Source organism: Rhodamnia argentea, chromosome 11 (genome assembly GCF_020921035.1).
Source record: "Rhodamnia argentea isolate NSW1041297 chromosome 11, ASM2092103v1, whole genome shotgun sequence".
Lineage (NCBI taxonomy): Eukaryota > Viridiplantae > Streptophyta > Magnoliopsida > Myrtales > Myrtaceae > Rhodamnia > Rhodamnia argentea.
The window spans coordinates 16728186-16743677 of record NC_063160.1 but is presented as its reverse complement, the minus strand read 5'-3'; the positions used below and the strand labels follow the sequence as shown (position 1 = coordinate 16743677).

The 15492-nt window shown below is 42.1% G+C and overlaps 2 protein-coding genes across 4 annotated transcripts; one reads left to right on the top strand and one right to left on the bottom strand.

Moving 5' to 3' along the window:
• Positions 1–5580: 5580 nt before the first annotated feature.
• LOC115727485 (plasma membrane ATPase 1-like) lies at positions 5581–13479 on the top strand. 3 transcript variants are annotated; one of them, XM_048272168.1, is made up of 22 exons: positions 5581–5899; positions 6032–6109; positions 6258–6377; positions 6479–6577; positions 6867–7004; positions 7178–7312; positions 7400–7579; positions 8019–8225; positions 8316–8435; positions 8517–8636; positions 8765–8887; positions 8969–9073; positions 9179–9323; positions 9758–9922; positions 10183–10421; positions 10779–10811; positions 10935–11016; positions 11222–11382; positions 11822–12001; positions 12091–12273; positions 12354–12532; positions 13001–13479. In XM_048272168.1, exons 2-22 carry the CDS (start codon positions 6056–6058, stop codon positions 13095–13097), a joined length of 2865 nt encoding a protein of 954 aa, XP_048128125.1. In that variant the 5' UTR covers positions 5581–5899; positions 6032–6055; the 3' UTR covers positions 13098–13479. The 3 variants fall into 3 exon arrangements, with proteins under 3 accessions (XP_048128125.1, XP_030513562.1, XP_030513564.1); XM_030657702.2 differs by having other exon boundaries at positions 5581–5936; XM_030657704.2 differs by lacking the exon at positions 5581–5899 and adding an exon at positions 5905–5923.
• Positions 13480–13857: 378 nt separating this feature from the next.
• Positions 13858–14703, bottom strand: LOC115727490 (thioredoxin H2). The gene is made up of 3 exons (XM_030657712.2): positions 14515–14703; positions 14282–14404; positions 13858–14137 (listed from the first exon to the last, which is right to left on the bottom strand). The coding sequence occupies exons 1-3, from the start codon at positions 14644–14646 to the stop codon at positions 13991–13993; spliced, it is 402 nt and encodes a 133-aa protein (XP_030513572.1). The 5' UTR covers positions 14647–14703; the 3' UTR covers positions 13858–13990.
• Between the last annotated feature and the right edge of the window lie 789 nt (positions 14704–15492).

Below are 15492 nucleotides of genomic sequence, written 5' to 3'. Positions count from 1 at the left end.
TGAATGATTTTCAAAAGCTGAGGTTGTGGTGTTACTTTTAGGGCAGCACTGTAAACTCGGAGTTTTACCATGGTCTTAGTTAGAAAAGCTGTCCAACTGAATCTTAAGCAGTTTTTTTGCCCTCCTTGTACCAGGCTTCGTGCGTAAAACCTAGGTCTATCGAAGAGCATAAGATTTGAAAAGTAGGATTAGGATTTGAAGCAAAATTATGAAACTCTGAACTCTGTCCATCAACAGTTTCGGTAGAAATATGAAGTTCAAGGTAGACCAATAATAATGTGAAGCGGTAGTTTATAATGAGAGCATAGCTCCACATTCTGCACACATCTTCACTAGTATCAACTTCTTTCACAGCTGGCTAAGTGTTAAGCTGGGAAACTGGTAATATGACCTAGCAATGGTTAAATCTATGAAAGTCTATGGGACTACTACGTTATTTTCTCAAAGCATAAGCTGATGGACAAAGGCGTGGCAAATATAATTAAATGCCCTAACATCACACATAGTCTGGACTTAGGGTTAAGAGTGAAGCATGGAAATATATAACGGAGACGACAAATAAGGGCTTGAAAAGAACTTGAGACCTTTTACTTTGATATCATGTGAAAAATTTTGTAGGGCCAATGCAAACTGTTCTAAAAACTTAAGGTGATAGATTAAGACGTAATAGTTATTTTACATACTCTTAACAAAATCCATTGTGGTGGCTTCATATTAATTTGTGAGTCGGTCTTCTGTGGCAATTACAGGGACTTTGACGTTCCGGGAATTGGTCGGTCGTTTTTTAGTCCTAACAATTGACTATCGTTCAGCTGCACTATTTTTTAGTTCTTTCCCCAACATATTCCAGCGTCTTGGTGCGAGGTCCTTGTTCTAAATTTCTCAGAGTTCACTTTTCTTGCTGGGTGACGGGAATAAGTTGTCAGTCTTGATTTATTTAGCGTAAAGATGTTTAAGATGACACCATAGTTGCAAACACTGGTTATCTGCTTAGCACTTTCAAGCGATCTGCAATCATCAGTGTTGTTGCCATTCTCGACACAAGTACGTACTTCTTTCTTGATCGACCACCTCGTGTGTCCATGCAAAGTTTGTCTGCAGTGAAAGGCGTGCCAGAAATACGAAACTGGCAGAGAGACAATTTATCTTTTTTCTGGGTCATTTTCGGCTAAGTAGATGAACGAATTTCTTTCAAGATTAGAGAGTCCAAACTCCACAATTTCCTGACAAAAGGTAGAATGTCTGCAAAATCTTTTTAAATGCGATTGCTTCTTGATCAATAAAATTCCCGTGGGGTATAAGTTGTCAACACCTTTGCTGTAGGTGAGGTTCTGACTTTGTGACAACAAACGAGGTAGACATGTGTAGCATGTCAAAGAGGGTTTCCGATTTTGCAGCTGTATTCCCATCGTGCTGAGAATTTCCTAATGCTCTTTCTAATGGCGATCCCACCACGCCAACTCAAATCCCAAAATCAACCTGACCCGTGGCTGTTGGGGCTACATCATGCAATCGAGGGCATTCTCCGTCGAGGCCTCTCTCTTTAAGACAGTTGTGGACGACTTCGTCTTTTACCATTCCATTCAAAATCGAGCAGAAAGCGCGGGACATTGCGTACAAAATGGCTAGAGAGGTGCCTGAAAAAGCTGTTGGCCTCGTTATATAATGCCACTAGCAAGACCCATCCGATCATGGTTTGGTCCTCTCTCGAGGATGTTGCTTTCTGTGCAAGGGATTGTGCTCGGGCACTATGGTGGTCTGCATACAAGTCAAATGTGTCAAAAAGTATTGAATAATGAAACCTTTCTTCGATCATCTCATTTTATGCCAAACTAAAATGGACAGAAAGATTAGACCCAAATAAATGGACCGAAAGAGACAGTTCGCAACCTTTTGGATGTTCGTGAGGCATTTTATCTTAGTCAATAGATAACACTTTAAGAGGTCTTTTAGGCCACGATGTTCATCTTTCGCTGTATATATCGCACTTAATTTACTTACCCGCCTATCCATATCGCTTAACTTATGGAATTGAACTTTTGAATAAATCGTTCCCGTGTTCCGATCAAATAAATAAATAAATCATTGACGTGTCTCAACATGAGTTGTCAATTCCATGCAACGGTGACCGGCGGCCGGTCTAGGCGTGTTATCCCACCCTTTTCCAAAAGGTTACTTAATTTTTTAGTAACTTAAAAAAAAATCATATGAAGACAATTCTAGCTAAACTTCGCGTACTAATTGCGTATCTCAAAATTCACGGCGGTAACTTCGGGTTGACCGGCACGACCTCCAGAGAGTAGGCAAAGGGGCCTAGAAGAAACTCGACCTCGCGCTTGTACGCGGCCACCAACAAAAGAGAAATGATTTTCAAAGAGTAGACAGAAGATACGGCTAAGGTAGGTTGGATTCCATGGATTAAAAATATAGCAGGCAGCATAAACTGGTGATGCACCCTAGAAGTCAAGTTTGTTCTACCCAACCATCATGCTCATCTCGAGGGTTCTACACAGTCGTGCGACGGCTCAAACGAAGAGAAGAGAATGCCGTGTCCGCAAGGAAATTACATTGAATGCGGTCCAGTCTTGGTACGCTGACCAATAGTGGCTGTCTGGGCTTCTGTGTTGTTTAAGCACTATCAAAACGGGTCATGGACCGTTCTTTGACTCATACTTTCAGTTCTGAGTTACCTAGAGGAGGTTGTTTAAAACATTAAAAGCATCAGGTGAGATGGATTAAAAAATTTAAAGCTAAATTAAAATGGGTCTTAATGGGTTTGTGAAGAACACATCTTTGTCCACAACCAAGATTAAGTTCCATGACTCGGGCTTGGAAGTGCATGTGTACGAACCACGGTGTCAGGGGTTCAAATCCCTCCTCGCCCACAGCCAATCCCGTCCCAACTGATAAGCCAAAAATAAAAATAAAAATCGAATTTGGGTTGTTGGTGAGTGCCCACGACCAAGGAGGGGCATATCAAGATAGTACTGAAAAGAGAAATTGACTTACTACTTATCATTTTTGGCGGTTAAAAACAATAAATTGGGCCTTTTACTTTTTATTCTAAAAATTAAATCCTGATAATTGGCACAATTCTTCTTGTCAAAATCAAAATTATGATAACCTCCTAGGTCCTACCCACCATCAAAACAAAGATCTTCGTCTTCTTATGTGATTTTTTTTTTTCAAGGACCAATTTGTTTTTAGTTGAGTATTTCTTTTTATGCTACGATTAAGGAAAATTGCTGAGAATTGGAGTGTGAGTTGGGTTGGTCATGGGCCATGTCCAGATCGAGCCGGGTATTAGTCACTGAATTTGCATAGCACGAAAAAATGAATCGAAACCGATCAATTTGGGCGCGAGCTATTTTCAGACTTGACCTCAGACCCGATTTTCAAAAGCAAATATCAAAATGCTGCTACTGGAAAGCGCACATTCGACACGTTGCTGCTCTTCGCCCGAGAGGAGAAATCCATCACTGCTCTGGGAGAGAAGGGTAGTTTCGGAACGACACCAACTCCCAGCTTGGGTCACAGCCGATCATCAGCAAAAACCGGGAGCGCTCCTAGCCAAAAAATGAGTGGGTCTCAGTGGCAATTATCAGCATTTGACCATTAGTTCCGCCTTCCGCCCCCTTGTGATTTTGCGTGGATCGCACGAGCTTCGACATCCCCCCACGTGTCCCACGCCGCGCGGGGAGAAAAGATCGATACGCAAGCGACTCTGAAGACGCCGGCAGTCGATCGACCCGAGTCCCACGTGCGGAAGTTGGAGCCGACACGACGCCGTCTGATCTGCTCTTGCGTCATGGCCGGCGGCGCATCCATCTCTCGGCTTTGTGGTGGGACTCGGGACCGGCCCAGCGTCGGATCTCTCTCCACGTAGCAACACTCGAGAGGCATCGCAGGCCAAAAGGAGGGATGTGGTCAAAGATTTTTTCCCCCAAAATATATTAAAAATATTGACAATTAACGGCGGGTTGGGAATAGATTTAATCCTCCGAATTGGCTAATTTTTAAGCTTTTGGCTTTTAATTTGTGTCGGTCAAGCTTATCAACTTTTCCTACCTCTTGCCATTTGATCTCCTAAGTTTTATTTCGTTCGATCCGATACTCTTAACTTTCTTAATCTTTTATGGTGTCGAATCCTTTTTTGTTAAATCGCTCTAACTTAACTGTGACAGTGATCAATTATGTATCCTTAATTACTTGATGGTAATGCAAATATGACATCATACAAAGCAGAAAAGCAAACGGAACAAATAAGGAAAATGAAACTTTCACTTGATTTTATTATTTTTTTTTTGTAGACATAGATTTTATTATTTGATTAAATTTAGAGGATTCGATTGCGCAAAATGAAACTAAAATTGAAGGATCAAATCGTAGGAATTCAAAAAGTTGATAAAACTTGATCACGTAAAGCAAAAGTCAAAGGATTAAATCGGTACTCAATTCATGCTAATCATGAGAATAAGGAAATTTAATTGGACAAATAAGAAGAAGAAGAAGAAGAAGAAGAAGAAGGGGAGATGGAAAACGACAGATGACCATCCTCGGTTTTCTTACTGACTAATACGACTTGGTTGTCTCCGACTCGACTGGTGGTGACAGAGAGACATTGACTGTACGTGGGCTCCACGAAATTTGGAGTTAATTTAACCTCGACTCGACGCCTCCTCTTTTGTTTTTAACGGTCAGCTAACAAACTCTACAGTTTTTAACATATCCATCTTTCGCCGAGTAAATGGTATTTCCGAAAGTTAATGCACGTAACCAACATTTCGAAAGACTTATTGACAAAATACTTTTACGTATTACACGAAGAGCCCGAATATCATGCATGAACCGATGCAATTATGCTGTGATCAAACGACCCATATAAATAAAAAGAAAAGAAAAAAAAATCAGAAGGAGGAAAAAACGTGGTTATTATATATTTTGGATGTGATTTTCCATTTTCATTTTCGCTAGAAAGATGGATATACACGCTTCTTCTTGTTTGCAATAGGTGGTAGGCCACACTCTTGTAGCTCATATATCACCAAATGTATCTACTTCACCAATAGAGTCATCATTGAAAAAGTTAGTTCAATGCGAACTCACTCATTAATTGCCCTTCTCCTGAATTCATTTTACTTGAATGATCAGACATGAGAGTAATAAGGATAACTTTGAGCGCTTGGAAATTTAAATGTTGATCGCGGCTTCGCCGGCGAAAACTTAGCCCCAAAAAAAAAAAAAAGGCGACACTTTTAGCGACAAGTATTATCAATCAGCACCCTTTATTTATTCACTTCTTGGAATCTCATCTCCTTTTTACTGTATTTATTCACTTTTCGGACTCTCATCTCCTTCGATGTCCTCTTTTCTTCGCATTAGAAAGGTGGCGACTTTATCATCTTTTCGATTCCACCAGTCGACCCTTCAATATTTCGAGTGTTGGGTGTCGAATGGGTGGCGAAAGGGAGGATTTCCCCAACTTGAAGGACAATCCAGTCCAAGGACAAATGATTGTCCCCAGTTGGATTGGCGTGCCCCTAGCAATAAACACGAAGCCACCTGAACTAGGTGCGTCATTCCTCTCTACTTTTTTTAATATTCTCCAGATAAAGGCAGACAGATAAACAGCTGAAAAATCGAGGGAAAAACGGAGAAATTAAAAAAGAAAGCAGAGAGGGCAGAAAACTGAGGAATATAATAGAAGCGGAGGAGACTGTACCCGCCAAGTACATGGGTCTCCCCTTTGAGCTGGTTATCATCATCATCATCACCGTGGCCCAGAAACCGTACTAGTCTGCACCCGCCCCCGCCGCAAGCTCTGCCACCTTTCAGTTTCATATTTCAGAGGGAGAGAGAGAGACAAACAGACCAGGGACAAGGAGACAGAGACCCCAGTAATTAGTATTTAGTAGTTCCAGACGTTACGGTTCTTTGTGGGTTCTTTCTTCTGATCATGCTTTTTCTTTATGATGAACTTCCGTGACTCTTTGTATTTTGTTTCTGAGCGATGGTGTTCTTGATGTGGTAGAGTCCCACAATCGTTGGGTGAGAGATGGATGATAAAGATGTGACCTTGGAGGCTGTGCTGAAGGAAGCTGTTGATTTGGTACCAAAACAGCCCCTAAGAATCCATCGTTTATACCTTCTGAGAATTCTTTGCTTTGTATAGTTTCTTCAGTTCTGGGTTCTGTTTTTCCCCCCTTCTCCTTGCCTTCTGATGTTGTTGGTGAATTTGAGTTCATTTGGTGGTGCAGGAGAATGTTCCTATTGCGGAGGTTTTTCAGACATTGAGGTGTCAACCAAATGGTCTCACATCGGAGGCTGCCCAACAAAGGTTGGCCATTTTTGGCTACAATAAGCTCGAAGAGAAGGAGGTAATCATATCGTACTACTGTTAATTTCTTGAAGGTGATTATTTTTGAAAGCTCTGTTTTTGAGCTTTTTTTATTTCTCAAAAAAAAAAAAATTTGTGCAGGAGAGTAAGCTTCTTAAATTCTTGGGTTTCATGTGGAATCCACTTTCATGGGTCATGGAAGCCGCTGCTATCATGGCTATCGCCATGGCCAACGGTGGAGTAAGTGCTCCTTCCTGGTTTGCCTCTGTTTCTTTCCCTCCATCGAAAATGAAGCTAAATTCGTGTTCGCTCTGTGTAATTTCCTAGTTGATGAAACAAAATAGTGGGTAAAAAAGATCAAGCAGTATTACACTGCATCTTATGGCAACAAAGTGAGAACTTCGTGGGGTTTTTTGTGTCGTCACAGTTGAATTTACAAGCCTGAGCTTGGTTTGGCAGTGGTGGCACGAAATTTGATTCATATAGAACCATTCCGGGTGGACGGGGGACTAATTTTTGTGAATTGCAGGGAAAACCTCCTGATTGGCAGGATTTTGTGGGGATTATTACTCTGCTCATTATCAACTCAACCATCAGCTTTATAGAGGAGAATAACGCTGGCAACGCTGCGGCAGCTCTTATGGCCCGTCTGGCCCCCAAAGCTAAGGTAGTTACTGGACTGATCAATGCAACTATGCGCAAAAATTGTTGATTTTTCGTACTTCACCAAAATGTCTTGTCTTGTCTTGTTCTATTGCTTTCATTGCTTCATGTGCAATTTGGCTGATCCACCACCCATTCCCCAAAATCACCTATCCTTTTTTCCAAAATTTCGGTCAGGTCCTTCGAGACGGGAAGTGGATTGAGGAGGATGCTTCGATTCTTGTTCCTGGTGATATCATCAGCGTGAAGCTGGGGGACATTATACCAGCTGATGCTCGCCTCCTTGAAGGCGATCCATTAAAGATCGATCAGGTGCTGAGAGCAATTCAGATAATTGTGTTGAGATTTTTACGATAATGTATTTGACTTCTCTGACTCGGTTTGCTCTTGAATCTGCAGTCTGCGCTTACAGGGGAATCGCTTCCGGTGACGAAGGGTCCTGGTGACAGTGTTTACTCTGGTTCTACTTGCAAACAAGGAGAAATAGAAGCTGTGGTCATTGCAACGGGTGTTCACACGTTCTTCGGCAAGGCCGCTCATCTCGTTGATTCCACAAACCAAGTAGGACACTTCCAAAAGGTGAGCAGATGTGCATGACAATGCCCTGTTATTTACAACGACAGCAAAATCATGAGAAGGAACGGAAAATGACTACAGAATGAGAAAAGAGGAAGGAGAGATGCTGTTTGAACACCAAGGAAAGCAATCTTCTTTTAATGAAACGTCTAGCACCCGCTCATGGCTGGTTCACTAAAGTGGGACATAGTTGCAAAATGGCATGGAAATTTGAAGCTACCCTGTCAAATTTTACAGAATATTATTATCTATTTCTGTGATGTAACTAATATTTGCACTTTGTTGGTGATACTGGAGCCTGAAGTTGGATTAGCTATGTCTTTTTGTGAAAAAAGAGTTAGTTTTTTTGTAGCTGTTTGGTTTTTGGCACTAATTAGGACTTGCCCTCTTTGATACATGACATTCTATATACGATTTTTTAAGCTCATGGCATTGCTTACAGGTGTTAACTGCCATTGGGAATTTCTGTATATGTTCCATTGCCGTGGGGATGATAGTAGAGATCATCGTCATGTTTCCAATCCAGCACCGAGAATACCGTCCAGGAATTGACAATCTGCTTGTACTGCTTATTGGGGGAATCCCTATAGCCATGCCGACAGTGTTATCAGTGACAATGGCAATTGGGTCTCATCGGCTAGCTCAGCAGGTAGGTCTTGATGGATTACTGTTCGATGTTTTGGTGGTTTCATAATTAAAATAACTGCATCTTCTCATTGCTTATTATTGATAAATCCAGGGAGCTATAACGAAAAGGATGACAGCAATAGAAGAAATGGCAGGGATGGATGTACTTTGCAGTGACAAAACTGGAACTCTGACCCTAAACAAGCTGACAGTTGATAAGACCCTCATTGAGGTTATTATGTAGCTCGTTTTCATCATCTGTTTCTTATTTCCTTTATCTACTTGTCCTGTAACATCTTTCAAACACTGTCAGGTATTTGCTAAAGGGGTGGATGCAGATGCCGTTGTTCTAATGGCGGCAAGGGCATCGAGAATGGAGAACCAAGATGCAATAGATGCTGCCATCGTTGGAACATTGGCGGATCCAAAGGAGGTATGGTGACTGATAATGCACTGCTTCTTGTACATACGACGGAAGGTCATTTCATGTAGGAGGAATCTGTAACGTGTGGCATGCCGTTATTAAATATTATGGTTTCTTAAATTCTTTCTTTTGCAAAGGCGCGTGCTGGCATTCAAGAGGTTCATTTCCTCCCCTTTAATCCTACTGACAAGAGAACAGCTCTGACATATATTGATGGTGAAGGTAAAATGCATCGCGTCAGTAAAGGTGCTCCAGAGCAGGTAAGGATCAAGCAGATTGTGTTCACTTTGACTGATCTTGAAGCACGGAGATCTGAGTTTTGCTTGTGATTACTGTTATAGATTTTGAACCTCGTCCACAACAGATCAGAGATAGAGCGAAGAGTTCACTCCGTGATTGATAAGTTTGCTGAACGAGGATTGCGATCCCTCGCGGTAGCTTACCAGGTGAAATGTCCGAAAGAGATGTCGTCATTGCTCACTTCTGCTCTACCATAATTTGGATCACTTTGGTCCTCTTTACCATTGCTTACTTCACTGTCTTCCATGCAGGAAGTTCCTGAAGGAACAAAAGAGAGCCCAGGAGGTCCCTGGCAGTTTATAGGTCTCATGCCATTGTTTGACCCACCGAGGCACGATAGTGCAGAAACTATAAGAAGGGCACTTAATTTGGGGGTTAATGTCAAAATGATAACTGGTGAATATAACTGTTCATATTGCTAATTTTCTGCTTGACAGTGTGATGATTGCAGCATTGCATAGCTCTTCACTCGTGATAATGTCAATAAGGATCCCTCTACTCCTTGCTTGTGCTAGGTGTGGGGGGAAAAAGTGTTGGAACTTTTCTATATATCGACTGTCTCTTTTACGTTCCCCATCAGAATAGTGCGATTTTAAATGAGATACTAGCCTATATTAGATGTTAATGAGTTGCTATGCACCAATACTTCTCTCATAGTTAGGTTGTTATATTTTTGAAAGCTCACCTCTGGCAATTTTGTCCAGACTAGCAATTCGTTTATGATTTTTGCATCCATAATCTACTCCATTTTCATCTTTGTTGTAATCTCTCTGCATGCCTTTCCGACAATCTTACAGATACTTGCCTATTTGTGTGACCCTGTAATAAAGGTGATCAACTGGCAATTGCAAAGGAAACTGGACGTCGTCTGGGTATGGGAACGAACATGTATCCATCATCTGCTCTGTTGGGACAGAACAAGGACGAGTCAATTGCTGCTTTGCCCGTGGATGAACTTATCGAAAAGGCTGATGGTTTTGCCGGTGTTTTTCCTGGTACTTTATTTTCTTTTCTGTCTTATTTCTTTCAGCTGTCACGAATTTTATTGTCTTTCTTCTTTTCAACTCATGATAAATATCATCAGATGAATTTGCATGGGTATGGCTTTGACATTGCACTAGGATTACTTCCATGGAGTCTACTAGCCAGCTGGATGTCAGTGGAGGACCAGATTTTATCTCCATGGCATAATTAGCATGACATCGCCTGCTGCTAGTGCTATGTGTATGACTAATCAAATTCTGTATCTATACAGAGCACAAATATGAGATTGTGAAACGCTTGCAAGCTCGGAAACACATATGTGGAATGACAGGAGATGGAGTTAATGATGCCCCTGCACTTAAAAAGGCCGACATTGGCATAGCTGTTGCTGATGCAACTGATGCAGCGCGTAGTGCCTCTGACATTGTTCTTACTGAACCAGGCCTTAGTGTTATCATAAGTGCAGTGCTAACCAGTCGCGCAATTTTCCAAAGAATGAAGAATTACACGGTGAGCTGGGTTTTTGTTCCAATGTATCTAAGAATTGAGCATTCAAGAGTTTATCCAGAGGATGAGTCCATAGATACGAGCTACTCAAAACTTCTCGCACTTATTGACTTGCAATCTACAGTTCACAGATAGCAACCTAAAGCATGTGCTATTATGTTTAGTCTGCTTTCTTTTTTCCCCTTTTCTATTTGGTCCTTTGCCCTTCTTGTTTTGTGCACCTGCTTTTTTTCACTGGTTATATCTATTTTCATTTAGATTATGCCGTAATAAAAAGAATGAGGAAACTAATTATAGTCTTTTTTCATTTTGAGACATTCCTTGTTCAACCAGACTTATCCAATTGTGATTCTGTTACAGATCTATGCGGTTTCCATCACAATCCGTATTGTGGTAAGTTCTGTGATGCTTGCTTGGAACTAGTTAATTTCTGATATTTCTACAGCTTTGTCTTGCTTTTAACCACCACTAATAAAAACTTGTGCTGTCTTTTTATCTAACTGGTATCTATCACAGCTCGGTTTCATGTTACTGGCCCTCATCTGGCAGTTCGATTTTCCACCCTTCATGGTGCTGATCATCGCTATCCTAAATGACGGTGCGTCCTCTTTCATCGCGAATTTCCAGCTGACTGCATGAGGCAAAGAGTTGGTTATGATTTTTGTGGGTTCTTATGTCACGAGTGAAGGAGAATATATTCGTCGCTGACTTGATGCATCAAGTTCTCTCCTCGATGCCGTATTTGCATCGAGCATACTGCAGTAGGTCACTGTTTCTTGTCTCAATGTTGCATGTCTTGACAGGTACAATCATGACGATATCCAAGGACAGAGTGAAACCTTCACCTCAGCCGGACAGTTGGAAGCTGGCGGAGATCTTTACAACTGGTATTATTCTCGGCAGTTACTTGGCGATGATGACGGTCATTTTCTTCTGGGCGGCTTACCAAACAGACTTTTTTCCGGTAAATTTTGTGTTCTTATAGTGAAGAATACCATATAACATGATTGCCACAAATGATTGTTCCAATGTTATTTTAGTACTTGATCCCCATAAAGGAGGAGAAAGGTTGAGTGACTAGTTTATGTTTGGCCTCCCTGTTTCTTCGACAATGGATACATGACACCTTCACAAACATACGGAACCTATATCAGCATTTCTTGAATTATTTGCTCAGGTCTTAGTCATTCATGCTCTGTGATTAAAGCTTATCTTGTGTCTGATGGGGCATAAGAGCTCGCTATTTGTGATCATTGAAATAGTCATGAGCATGGAGTTGTTCTTGTATGCGACATTTTTCTTTACAGAGTTCGCAAATAATCAATCTTTTCGCTGCTTTTAAGTTTGAAGGAGATCTTCCCCCTTGATTCTAGTCTCTGATTAGAAAAATTTCCTGCTTTTAGCGTACTTTTGGGGTTAAGAGCCTTCAGCATAAGGATGACTTCAGAAAGCTCGCCGCGGCAGTATACCTTCAAGTGAGCACGATCAGTCAGGCCCTCATATTTGTCACTCGAGCCAGGAGTTGGTCATTTGTTGAGCGTCCCGGTCTCCTACTGGTGGCTGCTTTTGTTATTGCGCAGTTGGTAAGATGCCTCAACGGTTCTTTTCGGTGAATGGAGTTTGTCGAGCCATCGATTTCTTCTATAACCTGTTTTCTTTCTATGGACAACAGATTGCTACCGTGATTGCTGTTTATGCAAAGTGGAGCTTTGCGGCAATAGAAGGGATCGGATGGGGTTGGGCCGGTGTTGTTTGGCTGTACAACCTCATATCCTATATACCGCTTGATTTCATCAAATTCTTTACACGATATGCATTGAGTGGAAAGGCTTGGGATCTTGTCATAGAGCAAAGGGTATGACCGGCTTTGGCTCACTTCTGGATTAGGAACCCAGCAATTGGTGAGCAAGCTGATTTATTATTGTTTCTCTGCAGATTGCCTTTACGAGGAAAAAGGATTTCGGGAAAGAGGAGCGTGAGCTAAAGTGGGCACATGCACAGAGGACGCTCCACGGCCTGCATCCGCCCGAGACCAAGATGTTCGGCGAACGCAACAGCTATACTGAACTGAACCAGATGGCCGAAGAAGCAAAAAGACGGGCTGAAATTGCCAGGTACAGTATCATCAGCTACCCTTTTCCAACTGTTCTCAGCCAAGGATAGTTTCTTTCTGCTGCTCTAGCTTGCACAATTTTGCATCTTAATCTGGACATTTTCTCCAATCAAGAGAGGATAATCGAGTCAAAACTACGCCTGTCTGATAGAAGCAGAGCGGAAGCTTCCATTGGAAGATTAGGGATAAAGCAACTTATTTTGTTGTATAGAAAAACTTTACCTTAAGAGTTCCCTCTTACTTGGGCTGAAATGGGAAGTGTCCTGATAATATCGAGTGCTTGGGAAAGTCATTGTTAGTTCTGAGGATGATGCCCTCGACATAACTCGAGAAAGAATCAGAGCAAAGATAATCGAAACTGGTTATTGATTTCTGATATTGCAAGATCCCATGGAGCGTCTTATGTCCATGAGAGGCCGATGCTTTCTACTTTCAGAGATGTTGACCATTTCAACCTTGTTTCTCGCAGGCTGAGAGAGCTGACCACGCTGAAGGGGCATGTCGAGTCGGTGGTAAGACTGAAGGGCCTCGACATCGACACTATCCAACAAGCCTACACTGTTTAGAGAGGGGGTCTTGGATTTGCTCATATACCTTGTACAGATGTACTGCTGGAGTGAGGAGTACCTATATCTTTAGCATATGCTATATACCTAGGAAGTATGCATAACATAACCCGTACTGCTTTCTCGCGGTACTCATAACTGTCTGTGTTTGAATGGTCATCCAAGAAATCGAGCGTTTACCGATTAGTTTCTCGAGCCAGCTACAGTCAACCCCGTACAGTACAAGCTCTACTCCGTTCAGATGTTGATCGACTGAAGTTTGACGGGAGCTTATTTTAGAAGCACCGAGATCAACGAATTCAGTGTTTGAGATGCTCGATCTAGACTCTGCCTCGGACTTTAAATTGCAGTAAGCTTCCGAGTAAAGCTCGAATTCTGAGCTCATGCTCTTTCTTCGCCAAAAAATTACTACGTGGGCAAATTGCTCCATGCGGGCATTTTGGGTTTCGAGCTCGATTCGAGTGTTTGATCGAGCTACTCAAAACTCGCAAAAAGGTCGATCAAGCTACTCAAAACTCGCGAAAAGGCCGAGTGTTTGATCGAGCTACTCAAAACTTCGAGCTTGCGTTGGACCTAGATGCAGATGGAACAATTCATGAATTTGCTCGACTGGTCCGACAAGTCCCAAACATCAAACCATAACGCATCCAAAAATGTCAATCCACAAGCAATGAGATGAGAACTTGTGACAGGCATAAAATCAGAGAAGTACTAGAGACATCGACCATGATGCCTCTCTGAATTCAAACACTATCCACCAGATCACACACGAAACATTCCTGATGCTTCGCGATACATATAAGCGTTATTTGCACACGATACAGTCGGAATTGAAGGTACAATACAAACACACTCTTTATTTTTCCCCTCGAAGAAGAGCAAAGGAATCGAACTCAACTGGCAGCCACGAGAGCCCTGTGCCTCTGGATCTTCCGCTCGAGTTCGTCCTTATTCGCCCCCACGATCCTGTCCACTTCCGTCCCTTTCTTCACCAGCACAAACGTCGGCATCGCCTGCACTCCGAACTCCCGTGCCACGTCCTGCATTATTTCGCCATCGCGACAAACACGGAAGAGGGGGGAGGGGGGAGGAGGGGGAGTGGGGAAAAGATCAGCTCGAGTTCAACATCGTGGGCGACAATAAAAATCCTAAAAAACGGCGTGAGAGAGAGGGGAGCCACGTACGGACAACTCGTCGACGTCGATTTTGGCGAACTCGACGTCGGCGAACTGAGTAGCCATGGCGTTCACGGCCGGCTCCATCATCCTGCAAGGCCCGCACCAGGAAGCCGCGAAATCGATCACCATCTTCACTCCCCAAACGCAACCGCAAACATGTCAATTTCCAAGAACATCTGACGCTCGATCGTATTCCAGAAGAACGAGATCGGAGGGAGGAGGTTGGGGTTTAGTCTTACCAATTGGGAGGTCTCCTTGACGGTGTTGAAGTGGAGCTGCCACTGTGGGGCGGAGTGGAACGCCTGGACGCGAGAAGACTCCGACGAGCCGTCGGACGGAGCTCCGAGGAGCCTGGAGAGGAAGGAGCCCATTGTGACTATCTCTGCCTTCGAGGACGAATGAGCAAAAACAGGTCCTATGTAATGGCTTTTTATGAAAGCAAAGCTCAGGGTATAGCTGTGATTATTGATTTGCAATATTTTGATAAAATTAAGGAAAAATTCTAAATACGAGCTCAAAATGCTTTTTTTTTTTTTTTAACTTAGAGATGAATTTTGTTTTAAGATATGAACATACGCATTTTCATCATTTTTTTTAATTTTTCTTTTTTGGGCCCCTCCTCTCGCCAGTGGCCAATCTCAATGGTGGCCAATGACGGCCATCGATGAGAAGAGAGGAAAAATAAATAAATAAAAAAGAAATTGCTAAATTTCTTTGGTTATGTATTTTTTTTTAAAAAATTAGGATATTTCAGGCTCTTATTTAAAATAAAATTCACTTTGAACTTTTTATTTAAAAAAAATGACTGCAATTCATAATCTTATTTAAAAATTTCTCAGAAACTAGTTGTTAACATTTTTTAGTATGTCCACGCTTTTACCGGAACATTGAAGTGGAATCTTTTCTCCAAAGAGGGATTAGAGCATATCTTGTCTCAGCAAAGAATTTGAAGTGGTTGAGTTAGGTTGCGCGTAGTTCAGCCTTGGACAAAAAAAGAAGAAGGCATATTCGATAAAAAAAATTTGTACCCCTTTAGGCAAATGCTGTTCTTGCTTTTAGCGTTTGTGGAACGCCATTGCTACAGTGAAATGATATTTTTCTTGAAAAACTACCCTTATTAATTTTTTCACTTTTGTGTTTTTTTTTTGCTCTCGTTGTTACTTTACATCTTCTCTGTGCGAAGGCGACCGGTGAGGGGTTGGTGAGTGCAAAGGGCG